This window comes from Salmo salar, chromosome 01, assembly GCF_965601325.2.
Source record: "Salmo salar chromosome 01, fSalSal1, whole genome shotgun sequence".
NCBI classification, from domain to species: Eukaryota; Metazoa; Chordata; class Actinopteri; order Salmoniformes; family Salmonidae; genus Salmo; species Salmo salar.
This window is the reverse complement of record NC_138291.1, coordinates 178,162,130-178,187,320: the sequence shown is the minus strand read 5'-3', so window position 1 is coordinate 178,187,320 and position 25,191 is coordinate 178,162,130. Positions and strand designations below refer to the sequence as shown.

The 25,191-nt window shown below is 42.4% G+C and overlaps 1 protein-coding gene across 1 annotated transcript in view; it reads right to left on the bottom strand.

Annotated features, from left to right (window-relative positions):
• Window positions 1–25,191, bottom strand: part of LOC106572087 (phospholipid-transporting ATPase IC) — a 49,744-nt gene that overhangs the window by 10,540 nt on the left and 14,013 nt on the right. Inside the window, exons 2-18 of the mRNA XM_014145914.3 lie at window positions 17,406–17,586; window positions 14,742–14,839; window positions 12,001–12,114; window positions 9,667–9,765; window positions 9,083–9,144; window positions 8,442–8,514; window positions 8,153–8,223; window positions 7,512–7,594; window positions 6,513–6,671; window positions 6,290–6,378; window positions 4,581–4,771; window positions 3,953–4,161; window positions 3,635–3,678; window positions 3,189–3,345; window positions 2,561–2,749; window positions 2,226–2,338; window positions 1,775–1,939 (exon numbers count right to left, since the gene is read on the bottom strand). Coding sequence (XP_014001389.2) covers window positions 1,775–1,939; window positions 2,226–2,338; window positions 2,561–2,749; window positions 3,189–3,345; window positions 3,635–3,678; window positions 3,953–4,161; window positions 4,581–4,771; window positions 6,290–6,378; window positions 6,513–6,671; window positions 7,512–7,594; window positions 8,153–8,223; window positions 8,442–8,514; window positions 9,083–9,144; window positions 9,667–9,765; window positions 12,001–12,114; window positions 14,742–14,839; window positions 17,406–17,559 — 2,070 coding nt within the window. The 5' untranslated portion in view covers window positions 17,560–17,586. The remainder of the gene's footprint in view (window positions 1–1,774; window positions 1,940–2,225; window positions 2,339–2,560; window positions 2,750–3,188; window positions 3,346–3,634; window positions 3,679–3,952; window positions 4,162–4,580; window positions 4,772–6,289; window positions 6,379–6,512; window positions 6,672–7,511; window positions 7,595–8,152; window positions 8,224–8,441; window positions 8,515–9,082; window positions 9,145–9,666; window positions 9,766–12,000; window positions 12,115–14,741; window positions 14,840–17,405; window positions 17,587–25,191) is intronic.

Below are 25,191 nucleotides of genomic sequence, written 5' to 3'. Positions count from 1 at the left end.
AGTCAACCTACCAGGGTAGTTATAAACAGCACAGGAATGAAATCATCAACATGTATTGATCACATCTTTACTAATGCTGCAGAAATTTGCTTTAAAGCAGTATCCAGATCCATCTGATGTAGTGATCACAATACAGTAGCCATATCTAGGAAAACCAAAGTTCCAAAGGCTGGGCCTAATATAGTGTATAAGAGGTCATACAAGGAGTTTTGTAGTGATTCATATGTTGTTGATGTAAATAATATTTGTTGGTCTGTAATGAGGAGCAAACAGACGCTTGACACATTTATGAAATTGCTTATTCCATTAAGCACGCACCCATTAAGAAAATTACTGTAAAAACTAAAAGCATTGTATTTTGTACAAATCACTCAGTAAGCCCTAAACTTCAACAACGTCTCGTAATGAATAATGTGGAAATTGAGCAAGTTGAGGTGACTAAACTTAAACTTAAACGGTCATGGTCAAAACATATTGATACAACAGTAACTAAGATGGTGAGAAGTCTGTCCATAATAAAGCACTGCTCTGCCTTCTTAACAACACTATCAACAAGGCAGGTCCTACAGGCCCTAGTTTTGTCGCATCTGGACTACTGTTCAGTGGTGTGGTCAGGTGCCACAAAGAGGGAGTTAGGAAAATTGCAATTGGCTCAGAACAGGGCAGCGCTGCTGGCCCTTGGATGTACACAGAGAGCAAACATTAATAACATGCATGTCCATCTCTCAAGGCTCAAAGCGGAAAAGAGATTGACTTCATCACTACTTGTTTTTGTAAGAGGTATTGACAAGCTGAATGTACCGAGCTGTCTGTTTAAAATACTAGCACACAGCTCTGACACCCACGCATACCCCACAAGTGGCGCAGCAGTCTAAGACATGCCACAAGAGGTCTCTTCACAGTCCCCAAATCCAGAACAGACTATGGGAGGCACACAGTACTACATAGAGCCATGACTACATGGAACTGGTAAAAATACACCTTATGGAACAACGGGGACTGTGAAGAGACACACACAGGTACAGACACATGCATACACATACATTGTGATATTGTTGTATTTGAACATTTTGTGCTGTGGATATGTGGTGGTGTAGGGATGTTATATGATGTACTGTTATCTTGAGTTAATTCAGTACAAACATAGTTCACTGTTTTATCTGTAATGTGGATGCTTTGGTGTGTTTGGACCCCAGGAAGAGTAGCTGCTGCCTTGGCAGGAACTAATGGGGATCCATAATAAACCCCAGGAAGAGTAGCTGCTGCCTTGGCAGGAACTAATGGGGATCCATAATAAACCCCAGGAAGAGTAGCTGCTGCCTTGGCAGGAACTAATGGGGATCCATAATAAACCCCAGGAAGAGTAGCTGCTACCTTGACAGGAACTAATGGGGATCCATAATAAACCCCAGGAAGAGTAGCTGCTGCCTTGGCAGGAACTAATGGGGATCCATAATAAACCCCAGGAAGAGTAGCTGCTGCCTTGGCAGGAACTAATGGGGATCCATAATAAACCCCAGGAAGAGTAGCTGCTGCCTTGACAGGAACTAATGGGGATCCATAATAAAACACAAATACAAACTATTCCCCAGGTCGTTGCTGTAAATGAGAATGTGTTCAGGCAACTTACCTGGTAAAATAATGGTTAAAAAAACAGTTTACTTAAAGACTGATGGCATCTTATTACTATATCTTAATGATCCTGACCAAAATGTCAGCCCTCTACATTGTATAAGTGATATGATTGGTTGAAGTATTTGGAGCGTCGTCCTACCATGAAGTTGTTCTCAATCTGTTCATACACTCGATCTAGAGCAGCCTCCCTGTTGCCGATAGCAACACTGGCATCCTTGTGCTTCTTAGCCCAGGCGTCAAACTCCTGCTTACTGATATCCTTGTAACACAAACACAGGGTCCGGAGAGTCTGGTTGGCAAAGATCTACAATGGAAGAGAAATGATTCCAATGACGCACCAATGGAAAAACATGCATCATCTATTTATTTTTATTTTTTTAGAAACTATTTGAGCTCAAGCTTAATTTGTTACGTGACCACAATGTCCTAGCTCAGAGTTCAACCACACGTCAAACTAAGGCCACTACTACTCCACACAATACAGCAAAGGTCTCAAACTATAATGTCAGAATGTGGCCCCTGAGCAAAAGGAGTTTGGCACCACCTGCCATATTATTAAAAACACCCCAGAACAGATATTGTTAACTCACGTCCAGAGCAGTCTGGGTCTCTTCCTTGTGTCTGGAGTTAGGAGAGAGGCGTTCGTAGATGACCGTGTCTGCTCCTTTACAGTACAAACGGATCCGACCATCAGGGAACCTCACTGTGTGTGTGTGTGAGAGAGAGAAGACAGCACGTTAGGGAGATGGTCACAGTGAAAGGGCTAATTTTGCTAAATTCCAGCTTTCCCAAAGTTCCCCAAAAATCCAGGCCAGCTGGAGGATTTCCAAAAATCATCAGGAATAAACAGGAACTCTAAAATATCCAGAGGTTTTACAACCCTACAAAAGTCCCAGGGGTCGCAGACTTAAAAACAGTCACTCACGGATGACGGACATGCGTTTGCGGTCGCTGTTAAAGTCGAGCAGGGCCAACACCTCGTAGGTCATTTCCCGGTCCATCTCGCTGATGGTGATGGTGTCCTGGGTACGGGACAGGAACACAAAACCAAAGTTCCTGGCAGCCGTAACCAGAGCCCCCTCGTCGGGAGAGGCTGCCTGGTACACCAACTCATCTGAGGATTGAGGACAACAGACGCACATCAACTCTGGGGTCAAAGGTTATGTTACACCCGTATTATAGACTATTCGTCAGTGTCTGCAGTATGCTAAACTAAGACTACCTGTTTGTGTATGTTCCTATTAATATTGGGCCGGTTCCCCCAGACAACAGATAAAGATCCATCCTGGACTAAGAAGCATTTTTTTACATTTACATTTTAGTCATTTAGCAGACGCTCTTATCCAGAGCGACTTACAGTAGTGAATGCATACATTTCATTTCATGCATTTTATTTATTTTTTGTACAATAAATTCTCTATTGACTATGTTTTGTTTTTTTAGTTCAGGACCAGGCTTTATAGGTGTCCAGGATACCAGCCCATTTGGTATAATCAGTGATTAATGAACTTTGACCTCTAGCATCACTAGAATGCATGTTGTCTAGTGCTCACCTTCTTTCTGCTCCACCATGACAGTGTGACACAGAGACAGCAGCTTGAAGAACTCCAGCGCGTCTTTGTCCTTCTTGGACCGGATGCAAGCCACCAGGGAATGATCCAGGTATTCAAACTTGCTGTCTGCGTGCTTGTTCCAGCTGAAATCCACTGGCTGTGAAGTACCGAGGGGAAGAAATTACCATCAACACAATGCTACAGATAGACTTGGAAGACCGGTTTCCTGGACCCATATTAAGCCTAGGTCCTTGACTATCAACACTTTCAAAATGGGGATTGAACACGTTTTTTTAGTCTGGGACTACGCTTGATCTGTGTCCGGGAAACTGACCCTGATAGTTTTATTTAAAAAAAAAATGTAATCTCTCGCAACAGATGTTAAAATGTAAAGCATTTTGAATAGCAGAAATACGTGACAATCTGAATAGAATGATAAACCTGACCTTTCCACGATTCAGACTCACTCCCTCCACAGTGGTCGGGTCGCCTGGCAAAATGAAAAGTATCGCTTAGTTGTTATACTGAGTCGTGTAACCCGATACAGGCGTCTTCACAACATATTTACATCCTTTTTGTCATGTTTACCACAATGCAGTGGGCCAGAAAGAATGTCCTTCCAAGCCAAGATATAAGTGTAGCATGATACACTGCAGTACCCATAATGCTCTGTACAACCTAGCGATTTTTTTATCTTCCTGAAGATGTTCCTCTCTTCTCCTTATCAATACATGGTGTCAGAAACGAAAGGACATTTCTCTAACCGAAGGTGCGTCCGGCGATGGTGCACTTCTTGAAGGCCATGATGTTCTGCGTGAGAGTACCGGTCTTGTCTGAGAAGACGTACTCGATCTGACCCAGTTGTTCGTTAAGGGTTGTGGTACGGGCCTTGGCTGGCGTATCTTTCTCCTGGTAGTACATCTGAAGGTCCCAGTTGATGAACTTCGACTGGCCCAAACGAATCACTTCCACACTGGACAGGAAGTAGAGGAAATAACATCATGACAGTCAGGTTAGGAGAAATTATCCAGGTTGATTTTTTTTCTCCATCAGAAACACAATGTCTGTGTGTTAGAATAGGATGGCTGGAACTAGATCATTAAACAGCTGTAATAAAATCTGTGGAAGTAGAAGGTAGAGATTATAAATACACACTTCAAATCTTAGTCAGATTAAGAGATATTCATTGTTCTACTTCTCCATCAGGTTAGTCTCAGCTAACAGACGAAAACACAGCTGGCCAGAGGAGAGATTCTGGGGTTGCTGATTCTGGGTTGCTGGCGTCTGTGTGTTAGGATAATTGGAACTTGGATATATGACCATTCTGATCCTGACACAACCATCTCTTCTGAGACCGTGGGTACGAACTAGCCTGGGTTTGAGACGACTCACCTGACGTAGAGGGAGATGGGAACCATGGTGTTGAGCACGATGATGTACCCCCAGAAGCTGAGGAATCCTCTGTAAGAAGCAGTCTGGTCCTTGCCATCTTTCAGATACCAGGCCCTGCTGCCTACCTCCTCGTACCAGAAGGAGTTTCCGATGGCCAGGCCAGCACACAACAGGATCAGGATTACAAAGATCTGGTGGAGGGAAGAGGGAGAAAGGATGAGCATTTGGATGGAGTTCTTCCACTGTGTCTCTATTCTCGCAAGCCATCATCAAGCATGTACAGTGCCTTCAGAGAGTATTCACAACCCCTTGACTGACTCCACATTTATTGTTGTGTTACAGCCCGAAATTAAACATTTATTCAATTGAGATTGTGTCACTGGCCTACACACAATACCCCACATGATGTTGTGGAATTATGCTTTTGGAAATGTTAACAAATGAATTAAAAATGAAAAGCTGAAATGTCTTGAGTCAATAAGTATTGAAGCCCTTTGACAAGTCACATAATTAGTTGCACGGACTCACTATGTGTTAAATAATACTGTTTAACATGATTTTCGAATGACTACCTCATCTCTGTAACACACACATACAATTATCTGTAAGGTCCCTCAGTCCAGCAGTGAATTTTAAACACAGATTCAACCACAAAGACCAGGGAGGTTTTTCAATGCCTCGCAAAGGGCCCCTATTGGTAGATGGGTAAAAATAAATAAAGGAGACATTGATTATCCCTTACACTTTGTATGGTGTATCAATTCACCCAGTCACTACAAAGATACAGGCTTCCTTCCTAACTCAGTTGCCAAAGAGGAAGGAAACCTCTCAGGGATGCCCCCATGAAGCCAATGGTGCTTTTAAAACAGTTATAGAGTTTAATGGCTGTGATAGGAGAACACTGAGAATGGATCAACAAAAGTATAGTTCCTCCACAATACTAACCTAATTGACAGAGTGAAAAGGAGGAAGCCTGTACAGAATAAAATTATTCCAAAACATGCATCCTATTTGCAATAAGGCACTAAAGTAAAACTGCAATACAAAGCGTTATGTTTGGGGCAAATCCAACAACATCCCTGAGAACCACTCTTCTTATTTTCAAGCATGGTGGTTGCTGCATCATGTTATGAGTATGCTTGTCATCAGCAAGGATTATGGCGTTTTTTAGGGTCTAAAGAAACGGAATAGAGCTAAGCACAGGCAAAATCCTAGAGGAAAACCTGGTTCAGTCTGCTTTCCCACAGACACTGGGAGACAAGTTCACCTTCCAGCGGGACAGGTGAATTTGAAAAAATGGCTGTCTAGCAATGATCAACAACCAACTTGACAGAGCTTGAAGAATTTTAAAAATGGGTTCATATTGCACAATCCAGGTGTGAAACGCTCTTAGAGACTCACCAAGCTGTAATCGCTGACAAATGTGATTCTAACATGTATTGACTTAGGGGTGTAAATACTTAAGGAAAATTTGATATCTGTATTTCATTTTCAATACATTTGCAAAGATTCCCTTTGTCATTATGGGCTATTGTGTGTAGATGGGTGAGCAATTAAATGAATCCATTTTGAATTCAGGCTGTAACAACAAAATGTATAATAAGTCATAGAGTATGAATGCTTTCTGAAGGCACTGTAGATGGCTGTTAAGAGACTTTATTTCATACAGGCTGAAATATTGTGAGGGGATGACTGAGTGTACCACTTACACTATACACCATGTAGTTCATCAGCTCATCGATTTTAGTCCTCTTGAACCTGGTCTTGCCCCCATTCCTCATGATTTTAGTGTCAGCGCCTACACCAGAACGGTGAACAAACAGAAGTGCAAAGGGTTTGGAGGAGATTAAGTCCAAGGCAGCAATATTTGCAAAATTGCATGACCGTGGTCGTTGGTGTGTGTTCATTGATTCCCGAAAAGTGTGTACTTACCTGCGAAGATGATCAGTCCGTGACACTCGTCAGTGTTTCTGATCCTACATCCTCTCAGCATCATGTTGTCCAGATCCAGAGGGAATTGTTCCTTCCTCCAATGCATGGTCCCAGTGAACTTATCCAGACGGTTGTTAGGCTCCTCACACACTATCATGGCTGTACAGAGAAACAAAGGAACAGTGTCCACACTGTCCTGGATATATGGGGGAACAGTGTCCACACTATCCTGGATATATGGGGGTACAGTGTCCACACTATCCTGGATATATGGGGGAACAGTGTCCACACTATCCTGGATATATGGGGGAACAGTGTCCACACTATCCTGGATATATGGGGGAACAGTGTCCACACTATCCTGGATATATGGGGGAACAGTGTCCACACTATCCTGGATATATGGGGGAACAGTGTCCACACTACCCTGGATATATGGGGGAACAGTGTCCACACTACCCTGGATATATGGGGGAACAGTGTCCACACTACCCTGGATATATGGGGGAACAGTGTCCACACTATCCTGGATATATGGGGGAACAGTGTCCACACTATCCTGGATATATGGGGGAACAGTGTCCACACTATCCTGGATATATGGGGGAACAGTGTCCACACTATCCTGGATATATGAGGGAACAACGGAACAGTATCAGAATGAGTTTCAACTTGTTATGATGAGATGTTGCAAGTCCTTTCTACTCATTGTATTTCTATGCTCACACCATCACAGCTGGGGGGGGTGGTGAATGAAACCGTGACCAGGCAGAGTCTAGCTACACAGCTAGACAGGATATCTTTGACAAACAATAACTGCCATCCTGGGTGCCCCATAGTTTACGACTGCAAATACATCTGGAAGACACTAAAAAGACAAAAGTGGAGCCACTTTCTCTCCCACTCTCAGGATTCCACTCTCATCTGTACACGCTCTGTAAAATACTATTGCAATACTCTACATGTATTTTCCCTAGTTACAGTACAGCACTATGTTACCGTCAAACTTTGCCAGCTGGCGCTCTTCCTGCAGTCTCTCGTCTGTTATTTTCAGTCCCATCTTAAACTTCAGGTTGGTTTCCCTGAAAAACAATAACATACTTTCATTTTCCAGTGGACAGTATGCTGGGAACATCTTAGTCCCAGATCTGGTCTCTCTTAGTTGGCATGATAGCACAAACAGACTGGCAGTCAGGCTAGGGAGCATCTGTACGTTAAAGAAACTAAACTATGCCAGCCGTTTGATAGTATTGTTTGATTAACAAGAGGTTATCAATCTAAATCAATAGGCTTAAAACAGACTACAACAAGTCTTAGCAAACCCTTTTTTTAATCCAACTTCAGCTCTTAATTTTTATGTTTACACAAAAGCACGTTCTGTTAATGTCATTTCTCCTGTTATCAAAGGGGCAGTTATTGACAACCCCATTATGAAATGTCAGATTACACAACAAGGTTTGAAGACCTGGACTGTGTCCCAAATGGCAACCTATTCCCTATATAGTGCACTACTTTTGACCAGGGCCAATAGGGGCTCGAAATGCACTACTTTTGACTAGGGCACATAGAATATATAAGAAATAGGATGCCATTTGGGACAGGAAGGCCAATACATTTACTTGTATTAGAGAACATCTTACCCATCAAGCTCAGCAGTTTCCACATAACAAAGACTGTTGGGGTTTGAACTGGACAACAACAGAATGTCGGCCTAAAAAAACAAAAAAAAAAAAACAGCAAATGATCAAATAATTTTTTTTTTGAACTGAATTATAAAATGGCTCGTTGGTTTCAATTAAATCAAATGAATAATACATTATGAAATGTAAATTCAGAATCTTCAGAATTGTTCGAAAGTAGTTTATTTATTTATATATATATATATTTTTTTTAAAGGAACCAAGTCGAAGAACAAATAAATGACATTACCGGGATGTGATCATTTTTCTTCAAACGAACCACATCACCGACATGGATATTCATCCACTTAGACTCTTGAAACCTGGGTTTGGAAAAAGTTTCAGTCATTTTTTTCTCTCCAATCTTTGTCATGTTCAAAACATGAAGTTTGTCTTGTTGATGCATAGCACAGACAATACAATAAACAATGTAAGGTATTAAAAAGGTACGCTGTTGCACTATGGAGATCCAGACCCACAGAGACAGAACACAGTGCTGTTCTAGTTTCTATGTTCACACCATAGACTTATATAGACGACTCCTCTTTGCATCTGTCCCATTATGGTGTCAGAGCTTCTTCTTTTACTATTTCTATGAGTCGGTAAACAAACAGAAAAGGTGCATACTGCCACCTGGAGGCTGTTGTTTGAACACGTATAAAGCCAAGGACGGCAATTTATTGCCACCTGCAGTTATAGAATGTTGGCGCATAAGTATAATTCATTGGCTGATCCCTCCTGATGACCTGGATGGAATCATGTGATCCTTCCTTAACCTATAGGAAGTCCCACCCAGTTGACTACTTCAAAGTGGCGAAAGCCCTCAATGGCACTGCAGGGTCAATTCCAAGTACATATCTATCCATGTCTATGGTTCATAGTCCTCATTACCTGCCATCCAGGAGGACATCACACTTCCGGTTGTTGATCTCCTTGTCCATCCTGTGGCGGGCCTGTTAGACAGGGAGGGAAAACACCAGCCAGAGTTCAGCATTAGATTAATGGACCACAGTGAGCTCTTCACAACAAAATGGAGTGTACTGCACATGACAATAAAAAAATTCAAAATAAAAAGGCTTTTCTTTTTCTTAGTTTGCAGGTGGTCCACAAAAAAATTATATAAAAATATATTTTCTCCAAAAATAATAAGTTGGGACAATAATGGAGGTTATAAACAATTGTAAATTACTTTATACAATGAAAAGTGTTGAACAAACATACATCTGTAATAAAAAGGCCTTTAATCTGTAACATTCACTGAGAACATTGATTCTAAATTTGACCGCTAAAATATTTTATATTAAAGAATTCCACGACTCTGCGAGAGCTTTTGACGTTATTTTTTTGGTGCTCCCCCAAAAAAGGAAAAACGTTGGGAACTACTGATCTATAGGACACGCCGTTTCGGGCGCCAAGACTTTGGGAGGAAGGGTGAAGAATTGATGTAGTCAGCGAGAAATGGATGAGTCACTCACCAGATCGTCCACCAGGTCTTTGATGGCTGTGATTCCCAGCACCAGAACTAAAGGCACTAAGGTGGTGTACCAAGGCAACGTGGTGATCTCAGGAATAATCTGGTGAGAGAGGAATAACCACAAGAGTATATTATTCATAATATCACAGTCTGTTACTTTAACATTCAATCTAATGTTTCATCCAATCTGGTGATCCCAGGAAAAATCTCATGAGAGGAGGGAAAAAAAAAAAAAAAATTGTTAGAAATTAATATCACAGAAACTATTACTTCATCATTCAATCAAACATTGAGTTCAGAGGTTTCAAGGCAGCAGTGATCACAGGAGGAATAATCTGATGATGGGGGAAGAAAGGTGAGTAGAACCATTTGTAGTCTATTGTTCCATCCTGACCTGTGGACCCGGTGCCAGGATGAAGTGACTAAGGGGCCAGTTGAAATCGGTGAGGGGGGGGGGTTCTTGCATTGGAATTATATTGAGTTCTGCTAATATAAAATCACACTATACCACAATAAAACAAAGTTGAAATGCAGAGACCATTGAGTGCTTTTGAATTCTGTAGCCTGTCTCTGCTGCTCTGCATTAGTACACTGGACAGCTCCCTACAGCTAGGTCGTTTTGGTAATGAATATAGGCTACGAGATCCACACACACACAGCCTTCGGAAAGTACTCAGATCACTTGACTTTTTCCTCATTTTGTTACATTACAACCTCAATCTAAAATGGATTTAATTATTTTTCGCCCCCCCCAATCAAACTAACCACAATATCCCACAATGACAAAGCAAAAAAGAGGTTTTTAGAAATGTATTAAAACAAAAATACCTTATTTACATAAGTATTCAGACACTTTTCTAACTGTGTAGCCTAAATATTCTCCCCTTGCAAACATTTTCAGATAAAAATCTGTGAAAACTCAAATCCATGTTTCTGATAATAATTCACATCAACCTTGATGCATATTTTTCAGATACTGAAATAAATAAAACTTACCATATTATTCCACTCCTTTCCCAGAGACAAAAATAACATTTGGCTGTATCATCGTACTGCAAGAAACACTTATTTCTTCAATAATTGTATTTAATATTCAGCTATATGTGACATGTTGTAGGCCAGTCAGTGTCCAGATTTCAGTCACACGAGTCGTAGCTTCCTTGATGCTCTGGGGAACTTCCTGAGTAAACGATCATTCCATTCTCCCCGAAATCTTATTGTAAGATTCCTCTCAAATGGCAATTGTATTAATTGAGCTTTCCTCAGGTGTAGCATGTTTCTTCAGTGCTGACTGGACACGTTTGTCAAAGTGGAGAATTAGTTCTCGCATGTCGCTGTGGACGCCCTAAAGGCCAGTCCGTGTTACAGTGCAGTAAGCACGGTCGGCATAGCGGAGAGATGCCCAGAGAATTGTTGCAGGATATAAAGTGGGTTCCATTTCTCCTCATTGGAGCCAGAGTGGGCGATTTCAGCCTGCAAAACAACTGGTCAATGACACTAAACTTTGCTTAGATGTTTCCCATTTTTCACATGTAGAAGAAAGTCATGGCTCTCTGGGTCAAGGGGCTTCCACCAGTTGGCTGCTGCGTTCGCTGAATCCTTCTGACATTTCACCAATAACAGCATCCAATGTGCTGAACAGTATTTCACACTCAGTCTCTTCTCCTCTGTCCTGCTGGACTACAGTACTGTCGTACTGCTGAAGATATGTACTTGCGTAACATTGCCGTTTGCTTGGAGCTAGTGTGTCACTGCAACTGTGCACAAATGACTTCAAACTTGATGATGTCGCACCTGTTTTCCCCTTTTTATGGGAACCCGAAGGAGTCATACCTAACCACCCTTAATGGCTTTGCATTCCCTCCCTACACACACCGTGGTGTGCTCTGTCCATTGTGCTAACACAGAGCAGATACACATTTTTGAGCCAACCTTTCACTCAATTTTAACTGTTTTTAAAACATTTTTTAATATACAGACAAAAGTAAAACTATGGGGGTGAAAGTTTTTACTGAGGGGGCTAAACCCACTTTACCCCCCTCATGGATCCGGGCCCGGGTTTGTGCTGTCCAATAACACTTCATCACTCACTGCTCTGGCCAGGGTCCTGTATGTTATATAACGATGTGTCAGTATTTACATCACATTTTACATTTATGTAAATTCATTTAAAACTGCTCCCAATAAACAAGCCAATCGCACTCCTTCCTTCCATAGTGTAGTATAAGTTGGGATGTCACACATAAGACTCGTATCTACAAGTGGAAGAACCCCCACGTTCTACCACTGAAGATTCTCGTAAATCAGTAAGTTGGATGTAACACAGCAGACTTACCTGTAAGATGAGCAGGGCCAGAAAGTAAAGGTTGGCAACTCGTTTGAACTGCTCGAACAGATTCAGTGGGATGAATGTTAAGGCGTTATATTTGTACGTCTTGATTCCATTCCCCTACAGACAATACAAGGAGGACAAGTACACAAACATGGTCAAAACAAGGCAACAGTAAACATGACATCCCCCCCCCCCGCCTCTCCAACCCCGACCCCCTCCCTCCAAACCGCCCCGACCCCCTCCCTCCAAACCGCCCCGACCCCCTCCCTCCAAACCGCCCCGACCCCCTCCCTCCAAACCGCCCCGACCCCTCCCTCCAAACCGTCCCGACCCCCTCCCTCCAAACCGCCCCGATCCCCTCCCTCCAAACCGCCCCGACCCCCTCCCTCCAAACCTCCCCGACCCCCTCCCTCCAAACCTCCCCGACCCCCTCCCTCCAAACCGCCCCGACCCCTCCCTCCAAACCGTCCCGACCCCCTCCCTCCAAACCATCCCGACCCCCTCCCTCCAAACCGAGGATCATTTACATAAACAAACTGCAGCCACAGTATTGAGAGAAGGAGGCAAATGATCCGACAAAACAAATGTGTGTCCACTCCAGTCCCAATTGGCATCCCATTCCCTATATAGTGCGCTACTTTTGACCAGGGCCCATAAGTAGTTTAGTGTATATAGGGGATTAGGGTGCCATTTTTGGATGCAACCCTGCGTCTACAACACCTTGTTGGGGAGTAGGACTCAATGTAAGACTTTTCATATGGACTATTTCATTGGCGTTAACATGATGCTAAAGTAAAGTAATTGTCAGTGACCTTATATGAGTATAGTCTTTAACCAAGGGTACGTAAATAAAACAGCAAGGCTAAGTACCATTAAAAGGATAGGAGTGGTCTTAGGAGTGGCGCGCTTAAAGAGACAACTTGTTTTTTATTTTATTTTAATTTACCCAGAGTCAGATTAACTCGTGGATACCATTTATAATCTCTCTGCGTGCGTCAGGATAGCTTTCTGACGATCAAAACTTGGGAGTATGCATGAGAGAGTGGGAACACCAGACTATTCTAAATGGTGACTAATAGAGATTTTTATTTTTATTTTAAATACAAACTTTACACATCAGGATATTATTTTAATGATATAAATCGCAATATTATTTTTTGACAATGTCAAATGCTCTTCCTTCATAGTTTGTTGTCAATCTTTTTAAATAGTGAGCCAACTTGTTTCCAGCATTTTCTCATGGAATGGTGAACTTACTAAATGAAATGAGAGGTTGACTGTGTGATATTAGGTTGCTTCTTGTGTAAATATGTTCCGTCTGGATTTTAAGGATTTGTATGTTATATTATTATTATAATATATATTATTATGTTAAACAAAATCATTAAAATCCAGACGGAAAATATTTACACAAGAAGCAACCTAATATCACACAGTGAAACTCTCATTTCATTTAGTAAGTTCCCCAATTCTGCCGTTCTCACTGCCGTTCTCATCCCTCTGCTGCAGACATACGGGTGAGCAATATGTTTGGAACATTGAATCGTAATATCGACTTGCAATACACATCACATCGACACCTACGCATTGTGATGATATCGTAACGTCCCTGGTGACTAACAAGTAAATTCACCCAAAAGAGAAGTAGTTGGATCACCACAGAACAGGTAATAAACGGCTAATCAAATGGCTTTCCGGACTATTTGCATTGTGTCCCACCACCCCCTCACACACCCCCTCCCTGCCAACCTCTCTTTTACGCTGCTGCTACTACTCTGTTTATCATCTATGTATAGTCACTTTAACTACACATTCATGTACATATTACCTCAATAAGCCCGACTAACCGGGGCCCCCGCTCATTGACTCTGTACCGGTACCACCTGTATATAGCCTCGCTACTGTTATTTTATTTCTTTACTTATCTATTGTTTACCTAATACCCATTTTTTACTTTTAAAAAAAATCACACTGTTGGTTAAGGGCTTCTAAGTAAGCATTTCACTCTAAGATCTACACTTGTTGTATTTGGCGCACGTGACAAATAAACTTTGATTTGAGAAACAGAACCAACCACAGACTAACCAGGAGTCCTGTCCTGGTACAGTCTGCCCAGTCACTGATAAATAGCTGGTTATTTTCCACCCCAAAGTCTGTGTATTTTAAGAAGCTTTAAGAACCTGCACTTTGAATATGGTCCAGGCAGTACAGGAAATGGCCAGCCTATGAAACACACGTATCAGCAGAGTGAAGAGGAAGTAAAATGACCTCAACGTCCGTGATGCACTGTATCCGAAACGGCGTCGACAATGACAACATTGGAATGAAAAAAAGTAGTGTTTGAGGAGATCCAAAAGGATGAAATCTGGACGTTAAACAACACCTCGTGTTGGGCTATTGAACTGGTAGATTTTATTTAGCCTGTCCACAATGTAAAACCACCAAAACACATGACAGGGCTGGGTTTCTGCCTCAGTTTCGACCTTTAAAAAGGTTGTGTCGCCCTACCTACAGGCAGGTGTCATTACTCCAACACATCCTGCTGTTGTCAGTAAATATTTAGATAGAAAAAGATGAAGGTTGTGTTCATTAGGCACGAAACAGTCAGCTACTATGTCTGAACTTCTCCAATAAGCAACACTTGTTTTTCCATTGGCCTAATGAACACGACCCATGTCTGAATCAGCAGTTAGGGGTGGAATAATATGATTTATAATGGTGGAACTGGGAAAGATGTGACTTACTGAGTACTTGCTCTTCTTGAGACACAAAAGGTATTTTTTCTGAAACTCTGGCAGGTTACAGAAGGCCCTGTCGTTCGCTTTGACACTCCAACCAGACTCTGGAAACAGACCAACAGACAGTCAGAAACAGACCAACAGACAGTCAGACTCTGGAAACAGACAGTCTGGAAACAGACCAACAGACAGTCAGACTCTGGAAACAGACAGTCTGGAAACAGACCAACAGACAGTCAGACTCTGGAAACAGACAGTCTGGAAACAGACCAACAGACAGCCAGAAACAGACCAACAGACAGTCAGACTCTGGAAACAGACCAACAGACAGTCAGAAACAGACCAACAGACAGTCAGACTCTGGAAACAGACCAACAGACAGTCTGGAAACAGACCAACAGACAGCCAGACTCTGGAAACAGACAGTCTGGAAACAGACCAACAGACAGTCAGACTCTGGAATCAGACCAACAGACAGTCAGAAACAGACCAACAGACAGTCAGAAACAGACCAACAGACAGTCTGGAAACAGACCAACAGACAGTCAGACTCTGGAAACAGACAGTCTGGAAACAGACCAACAGACAGTCAGACTCTGGAAACAGACAGTCTGGAAACAGACCAACAGACAGTCAGAAACAGACCAACAGACAGTCAGACTCTGGAAACAGACAGTCTGGAAACAGACCAACAGACAGTCAGACTCTGGAAACAGACAGTCTGGAAACAGACCAACAGACAGTCAGACTCTGGAAACAGACAGTCTGGAAACAGACCAACAGACAGTCAGACTCTGGAAACAGACCAACAGACAGTCAGAAACAGACCAACAGACAGTCTGGAAACAGACCAACAGACAGTCAGAAACAGACCAACAGACAGTCTGGAAACAGACCAACAGACAGTCAGACTCTGGAAACAGACAGTCTGGAAACAGACCAACAGACAGTCAGAAACAGACCAACAGACAGTCTGGAAACAGACCAACAGACAGTCAGAAACAGACCAACAGACAGTCAGACTCTGGAAACAGACAGTCTGGAAACAGACCAACAGACAGTCAGACTCTGGAAACAGACAGTCTGGAAACAGACCAACAGACAGTCAGACTCTGGAAACAGACAGTCTGGAAACAGACCAACAGACAGTCAGACTCTGGAAACAGACAGTCTGGAAACAGACCAACAGACAGTCAGACTCTGGAAACAGACAGTCTGGAAACAGACCAACAGACAGTCAGACTCTGGAAACAGACAGTCTGGAAACAGACCAACAGACAGTCAGACTCTGGAAACAGACAGTCTGGAAACAGACCAACAGACAGTCAGACTCTGGAAACAGACAGTCTGGAAACAGACCAACAGACAGCCAGACTCTGGAAACAGACCAACAGACAGTCAGAAACAGACCAACAGACAGTCAGACTCTGGAAACAGACAGTCTGGAAACAGACCAACAGACAGTCAGAAACAGACCAACAGACAGCCAGACTCTGGAAACAGACAGTCTGGAAACAGACCAACAGACAGCCAGACTCTGGAAACAGACCAACAGACAGTCAGACTCTGGAAACAGACAGTCTGGAAACAGACCAACAGACAGTCTGGAAACAGACCAACAGACAGTCAGACTCTGGAAACAGACAGTCTGGAAACAGACCAACAGACAGTCAGACTCTGGAAACAGACAGTCTGGAAACAGACCAACAGACAGTCTGGAAACAGACCAACAGACAGCCAGACTCTGGAAACAGACAGTCTGGAAACAGACCAACAGACAGTCAGACTCTGGAAACAGACAGTCTGGAAACAGACCAACAGACAGTCAGACTCTGGAAACAGACAGTCTGGAAACAGACCAACAGACAGTCAGACTCTGGAAACAGACCAACAGACAGTCAGAAACAGACCAACAGACAGTCTGGAAACAGACCAACAGACAGTCAGAAACAGACCAACAGACAGTCTGGAAACAGACCAACAGACAGTCAGAAACAGACCAACAGACAGTCTGGAAACAGACCAACAGACAGTCAGAAACAGACCAACAGACAGTCAGACTCTGGAAACAGACAGTCTGGAAACAGACCAACAGACAGCCAGACTCTGGAAACAGACAGTCTGGAAACAGACCAACAGACAGTCAGACTCTGGAAACAGACAGTCTGGAAACAGACCAACAGACAGTCAGACTCTGGAAACAGACAGTCTGGAAACAGACCAACAGACAGTCAGACTCTGGAAACAGACAGTCTGGAAACAGACCAACAGACAGTCAGACTCTGGAAACAGACAGTCTGGAAACAGACCAACAGACAGTCAGACTCTGGAAACAGACAGTCTGGAAACAGACCAACAGACAGTCAGACTCTGGAAACAGACAGTCTGGAAACAGACCAACAGACAGCCAGACTCTGGAAACAGACAGTCTGGAAACAGACCAACAGACAGCCAGAGTCTGGAAACAGACCAACAGACAGCCAGAGTCTGGAAACAGACCAACAGACAGTCAGAGGGAATATGCTTGAATGGTGAAACTGATACATTTCTAAACAAACCAAAAGGTAGCATCACAAGGGTGTGTTCTCAGATTGTCTAATGGAAGAGGTGTGTTTGTGGCTGTGTGTGTACACTGCAGCTCTTCTCTAGTGTCCGCTCCAAGTCCCTCACCGGTGCTCTTGATCTCTTCAGGCTGTGGCCCCCCTGGGGGCCGCTCTTCGTCTGAGCCGGGGTCCAACTCATCATCCGTCTCGTCGTCACTGTACGGCATGACCTCATCGTCAGGGCCCAGTGACCCCTGGGAGTCTGATCGCTCCCGACTCATGGTAATGAGACGTCTGGAGGTCGCTCACTGGGGGGGGAGAGAATATTTTTTTATCTTTGTTTAATTTCCCTTTAACAGTCTTTGCAAAAACAGAAACTAATGTGTTGTCTAATTGTGGAGAGAGAAAGAGAGAGAGAGTATCTAATGTCATATGGATTTGGTCAACGAAGGAGTAGGACAGACCACCAGTGTTATCTAGAAGCACCAGCTGTTGGCCAATTAGCCAATAACAGTCATTGTTAGCCGGCTACTTTGAGTTCATAAATTAACTGCATCTCAGAAACAGCATGCCTCCTGGGCTTTACACACACACACACACACACACACACACACACACACACACACACACACACACACACACACACACACACACACAACAGTGTCTAGGGTTTACAGAGAATGGTGTGACAAACAAAAAAAACATCCAGTCAGCAGCAGTCCTGTGGGTGAAAACAGCTCGTTGATGAGAGGTTGAAGGAGAAAGGCAAGAATCGTGCACGCTAACAGGCGGGCCACGAACAGGCGGGCCGCGAACAGGAGGGCCGCGAACAGGCGGGCCGCGAACAGGCGGGCCGCGAACAGGCGGGCCGCGAACAGGCGGGCCGCGAACAGGCGGGCCGCGAACAGGAGGGCCGCGAACAGGCGGGCCGCGAACAGGCGGGCCGCGAACAGGAGGGCCGCGAACAGGCGGGCCGCGAACAGGCGGGCCGCGAACAGGCGGGCCGCGAACAGGAGGGCCGCGAACAGGCGGGCCGCGAACAGGCGGGCCGCGAACAGGAGGGCCGCGAACAGGCGGGCCGCGAACAGGCGGGCCGCGAACAGGCGGGCCGCGAACAGGAGGGCCGCGAACAGGAGGGCCGCGAACAGGAGGGCCGCGAACAGGAGGGCCGCGAACAGGCGGGCCGCGAACAGGCGGGCCGCGAACAGGCAGATAACAACGCAGTACAACAGTGGTGTGCAGACCGGCATCTCGGAACGCACAACTCATCTGTTGTGCATGAGATCATGGCCCCATCCTGCCTGGTGTCAACGGTACCGGCTGGTGGTGGTGGTGTAATGGTGTAGGGAATGTTTTCAGGGCACACGTTAGGTCCCTTGATACCAATTGAGCAACGTTAACACGCCCCGAAGAATTCAGGATGTTCCGGAGGCCTGATCAGGTACTAGACGGGTGTATCTAATAAGTTAACTCAGGGTTAGCCATTTGGCACCAAGGTCTTCTAACCACTTGGTTTTAGATAAGGAGTTATTTGGCGTTGCCTAGCCCGGGGCTTAAACCAGCAACCTTCCAGCTGCTGGTATGGCTCTCCGACCTCTTTTTCTCAATCCTGGTCGTGGGTAGTTAAAGGGGTACACCTTCTTTTTGTCCTGACACTACAAAGCTGATTCACATTATCAACGTATCAAGCTTTGATGATTTAAATCAGATGTGTAAGGCAAAGGCAAAAAACTACAAATGTGCACCACTCTGTGTCCCAGGACCAGGAAACACTGCTCTGAGCTAGGCTACTACAGAACCAATGACCAGGACCAGGAAACACTGCTCTGAGCTAGGCTACTACAGAACCAATGACCAGGAAACACTGCTCTGAGCTAGGCTACTACAGAACCAATGACCAGGAAACACTGCTCTGAGCTAGGCTACTACAGAACCAATGACCAGGAAACACTGCTCTGAGCTAGGCTACTACAGAACCAATGACCAGGAAACACTGCTCTGAGCTAGGCTACTACAGAACCAATGACCAGGAAACACTGCTCTGAGCTAGGCTACTACAGAACCAATGACCAGGAAACACTGCTCTGAGCTAGGCTACTACAGAACCAATGACCAGGAAACACTGCTCTGAGCTAGGCTACTACAGAACCAATGACCAGGAAACACTGCTCTGAGCTAGGCTACTACAGAACCAATGACCAGGAAACACTGCTCTGAGCTAGGCTACTACAGAACCAATGACCAGGAAACACTGCTCTGAGCTAGGCTACTACAGAACCAATGACCAGGACCAGGAAACACTGCTCTGAGCTAGGCTACTACAGAACCAATGACCAGGACCAGGAAACACTGCTCTGAGCTAGGCTACTACAGAACCAATGACCAGGACCAGAAAACACTGCTCTGAGCTAGGCTACTACAGAACCAATGACCAGGAAACACTGCTCTGAGCTAGGCTACTACAGAACCAATGACCAGGACCAGAAAACACTGCTCTGAGCTAGGCTACTACAGAACCAATGACCAGGAAACACTGCTCTGAGCTAGGCTACTACGGAACCAATGACCAGGACCAGGAAACACTGCTCTGAGCTAGGCTACTACGGAACCAATGACCAGGACCAGGAAACACTGCTCTGAGCTAGGCTACTACAGAACCAATGACCAGGAAACACTGCTCTGAGCTAGGCTACTACAGAACCAATGACCAGGACCAGGAAACACTGCTCTGAGCTAGGCTACTACAGAACCAATGACCAGGACCAGGAAACACTGCTCTGAGCTAGGCTACTACAGAACCAATGACCAGGACCAGGAAACACTGCTCTGAGCTAGGCTACTACAGAACCAATGACCAGGAAACACTGCTCTGAGCTAGGCTACTACAGAACCAATGACCAGGACCAGGAAACACTGCTCTGAGCTAGGCTACTACAGAACCAATGACCAGGACCAGGAAACACTGCTCTGAGCTAGGCTACTACAGAACAATGACCAGGACCAGGAAACACTGCTCTGAGCTAGGCTACTACAGAACCAATGACCAGGAAACACTGCTCTGAGCTAGGCTACTACAGAACCAATGACTAGGACCAGGAAACACTGCTCTGAGCTAGGCTACTACAGAACCAATGCATGGGTGTGGTGCTATGTCTACAATGGTTCAGGCCCAGGACAACACAACAATGGGTATGGAACTGAAGTGGCAGCTGGAAGGCTCCCATGTACCATCTCCTACCATTGTGCTCTTGAGCAAGGCACCTTCATCCCTCACAATTGCTCTCCACCCAGGGGTGCTACACTGCAAGGTGTTGGGAGAAGCAGGAAAACACATTTTTGTTCTAAACAATGGGATAATAAAGTATCGATTGTCTCCATGTTGTTGTCACAAGATGACTCTGCACATCTCTACAACCACGCCTCTATTTCACCACTGTACACATATGGCTTGTATTGTTCTACACTTGCATTACTGTATGCCTACTATTTCATTGTGCTATGTAAACTATCCTGTATCTTCAGAACAAATAAACTCAAGTTCATTTATTTACGATACCGACTTAACTATTTGACACTGAAAATACTAAAAATGTCTCTCTTACGCTCTCTACTTTCAATCTTTTTAGTGAATGACTTGTTTTATTGGAAAGGTTGTGATATTGGGAAAGACTAATATATCGTGTTATAACATGTTCCCTTTGCCAACAAAATGAGAGAGCTGAAATGAGAGAGCTGAAATGAGAGAGCTGAAATGATACCTTTAAAACTTGAGATGGGTTAAATGGAATATTAACTGAAACCTGGACACTGACTGGCCTACATGTCACATATAGCCGAATATTAAATACAATTATTGCAGAAATAAGTATTTCTTGAAGTACAATGATACAGCCAAATGTTATTGATGTCTCTAGAAAAGGAGTGGAACAATAACGGTAAGATTTATTTCAGTATCTGAAAAATATGCATCAAGGTTGATGTGAATTATTATCAGAAACATGGATTTGAGTTTTCACTGATTTTTAAATCAGATGGGGGGGTTTTTTGCAAGAGGAGAATATTTAGGCTATATATTTACAGATGTCAGCTAGATGATTGACTAGTTCCTTCTATTATTTAAGATATGTATTTTTGTGAGTACCTATTTATTCTTTATAAACTGGGTGGTTCGAGCCCTAAATGCTGATTGGCTGACAGCTGTGGTATATCAGACCGTATACTACGGGTATGACAAAACATTTATTTTTACTGCTCCAATTACATTAGTAACCAGTTTATAATAGCAATAAGGCACCTCGGGGGTTTGTGGTATATGGCCAATATACCATGGCTAAGGGCTGTATCCAGACACTCCGCGCTGTGTCTTGCGTAAGAACAGCCCTTAGACATAGTATATTGGCCATATACCACAACCCCTAGTTCCTTATTGCTTAAATATATAATGTATTAGCCTTTATCATTTATTTGTCTTCTAGGGCAACAATTTATGACTGAAGAGAAGCTGCAAGCCTAGGCCTATTTGACCCGACAAGTTGACTAAAGCAAATTTCAGAAATTATAAGCAGATAAAATATACAAATTTGTCCCACCCTGTCATACAAGGAGGCTACAGTGTCTTCTTCACACCTCCACCTGTCTGGCCAGTTGCTTCTCGCCACTATCCAGGCCAAGTACCCCACCTCCTCTGAAGTGTCTGGCTGTGTAGTTCCGCGTCAGACTTCTCCATACAATGACTAGGCCACGTCGCCCTGCTTTTCCATCTTCACAAACAGACTTAGTTTACTTTCCTGCTTGTGACGTACAACTTGACATATTGAGTTCTCTGGCGCAGCTAGCTAGCCGGATATCGAATGGTGTCGTGCGTTCTAAATGAGTTTATTGTTTACGTTCCAAAAAAGGTCTATAGGTGCATCTGTGATGGCCAATACAGCACAGCTTGGAACGCTACACGTCCAATCAGCATCCAGGATCCATAGTTAGTTCTTAACGTCCTGTTACAACTAGTCTTCTGTTAGTTCTTAATGTCCTGTTATATTATAACTAGTCTTCTGTTATATTATAACTAGTCTTCTGTTAGTTCTTAATGTCCTGTTATATTATAACTAGTCTTCTGTTAGTTCTTAATGTCCTGTTATATTATAACTAGTCTTCTGTTAGTTCTTAATGTCCTGTTATATTATAACTAGTCTTCTGTTATATTATAACTAGTCTTCTGTTAGTTCTTAATGTCCTGTTACAACTAGTCTTCTGTTAGTTCTTAAATGTCCTGTTATATTACAACTAGTCTTCTGTTAGTTCTTAATGTCCTGTTATATTATAACTAGTCTTCTGTTATATTATAACTAGTCTTCTGTTAGTTCTTAATGTCCTGTTATATTATAACTAGTCTTCTGTTAGTTCTTAATGTCCTGTTATATTATAACTAGTCTTCTGTTAGTTCTTAATGTCCTGTTATATTATAACTAGTCTCCTGTTAGTTCTTAATGTCCTGTTATATTATAACTAGTCTTCTGTTAGTTCTTAAATGTCCTGTTATATTATAACTAGTCTTCTGTTAGTTCTTAATGTCCTGTTATATTATATTATAACTAGTCTTCTGTTAGTTCTTAAATGTCCTGTTATATTATAACTAGTCTTCTGTTAGTTCTTAATGTCCTGTTATATTATAACTAGTCTTCTGTTAGTTCTTAATGTCCTGTTATATTATATTATAACTAGTCTTCTGTTAGTTCTTAATGTCCTGTTATATTATAACTAGTCTTCTGTTAGTTCTTAATGTCCTGTTATATTATATTATAACTAGTCTTCTGTTAGTTCTTAATGTCCTGTTATATTATATTATAACTAGTCTTCTGTTAGTTCTTAATGTCCTGTTATATTATATTATAACTAGTCTTCTGTTAGTTCTTAATGTCCTGTTATATTATATTATAACTAGTCTTCTGTTAGTTCTTAATGTCCTGTTATATTATATTATAACTAGTCTTCTGTTAGTTCTTAATGTCCTGTTATATTATATTATAACTAGTCTTCTGTTAGTTCTTAATGTCCTGTTATATTATAACTAGTCTTCTGTTAGTTCTTAATGTCCTGTTATATTATAACTAGTCTTCTGTTAGTTCTTAATGTCCTGTTATATTATAACTAGTCTTCTGTTAGTTCTTAATGTCCTGTTATATTATAACTAGTTTTCTGTTAGTTCTTAATGTCCTGTTATATTATAACTAGTCTTCTGTTAGTTCTTAAATGTCCTGTTATATTATAACTAGTCTTCTGTTAGTTCTTAATGTCCTGTTATATTATATTATAACTAGTCTTCTGTTAGTTCTTAATGTCCTGTTATATTATAACTAGTCTTCTGTTAGTTCTTAATGTCCTGTTATATTATATTATAACTAGTCTTCTGTTAGTTCTTAAATGTCCTGTTATATTATAACTAGTCTTCTGTTAGTTCTTAATGTCCTGTTATATTATAACTAGTCTTCTGTTAGTTCTTAATGTCCTGTTATATTATATTATAACTAGTCTTCTGTTAGTTCTTAATGTCCTGTTATATTATATTATAACTAGTCTTCTGTTAGTTCTTAATGTCCTGTTATATTATAACTAGTCTTCTGTTAGTTCTTAATGTCCTGTTATATTATAACTAGTCTTCTGTTAGTTCTTAATGTCCTGTTATGTTATATTATAACTAGTCTTCTGTTAGTTCTTAATGTCCTGTTATGTTATATTATAACTAGTCTCCTGTTAGTTCTTAAATGGTTAAAAGGTCTGCAGCTACTCAGCGTTCACTTGTAAGCTTCTTGGCACCAAGATATTTTAGCCTCTAGACAAGGAGTTAATGATTGATGAGCGTTTTGGGCCATTTAGTAATTACCAAAAGCAGTGAAAATAGGCTAACCCCACACTAGGGCTGTGTACCCGATCAGATCAAAGACTCATTTAAAAAAAAACGTATGAGACAATTATTTGCAGCTCTCGAATTGTAAAAAAATATATAATATAAAAAAATAAACCCAGATTTTTTCCACGAACCCATTAGAAAAACATTCACTACACAAGTCTGCTCAAAATCCGCTAACTCGATGATCAGAATCATCACAAACTGGTCCATTTTGACTACGAGGATAATTCACCTCACCAGATAAAGACTATGGCCATCCTCTGATTTGAGAGAAAACAAGTTCCTGAATAGAAAAACAACCCAGAATGCTTGTGGAGAAGAGCCATTTTTTTTTTTTTACCTTTATTTAACTAGGCAAGTCAGTTATGAACAAATTATTATTCTCATTGAGCAACATATCCTAGGCCTTGTAACGTGACTGATGTAGTGTAGGCTAACAACTGTATTAAGGGTGTGTCCATCACATTATAAACGCATGACAAATGTAAGGTGACATCCAAGTGTTTAACTTGGTGAATTGACCTTGTGTACAGTACTGTGATAACATCATGAGCGTCGTGATCCAGTTTGTTTGCCTCAGACTTTAAAGTCTATATGCATACCTTTGACAAGCAAATATATGCAGTGCAGGACTTAACATTACTCAGAAGAGACAATTACCTCAGGCCTCAAATCAAAAGGCCTCATGTAATGGGCATCATATAGATTTTTTATTTATTTTGTAATACTAGGAATCAGCTCGAGGGCCCCCTCCAGTCTCCGCTCAAATGGGAACAATCAAGACCGAGGAAGATAATTCTTCTTCTAGACCCACTGACACAAATTCCCTGAAATTCACTGATTAATGACTGGAATCGATTATAATTTTATTTTTGTTTAACCTTTATTTAACTACGGGGTGGTTTCCTGGACACAGATTAAACATAGTCTTGGATTAAAAAAAAAAAAAAAAGGCATGTTCAAATGAAGATCTTCCGTTGAAATTGCTTTTTAGTCCAGGAGTTTATCT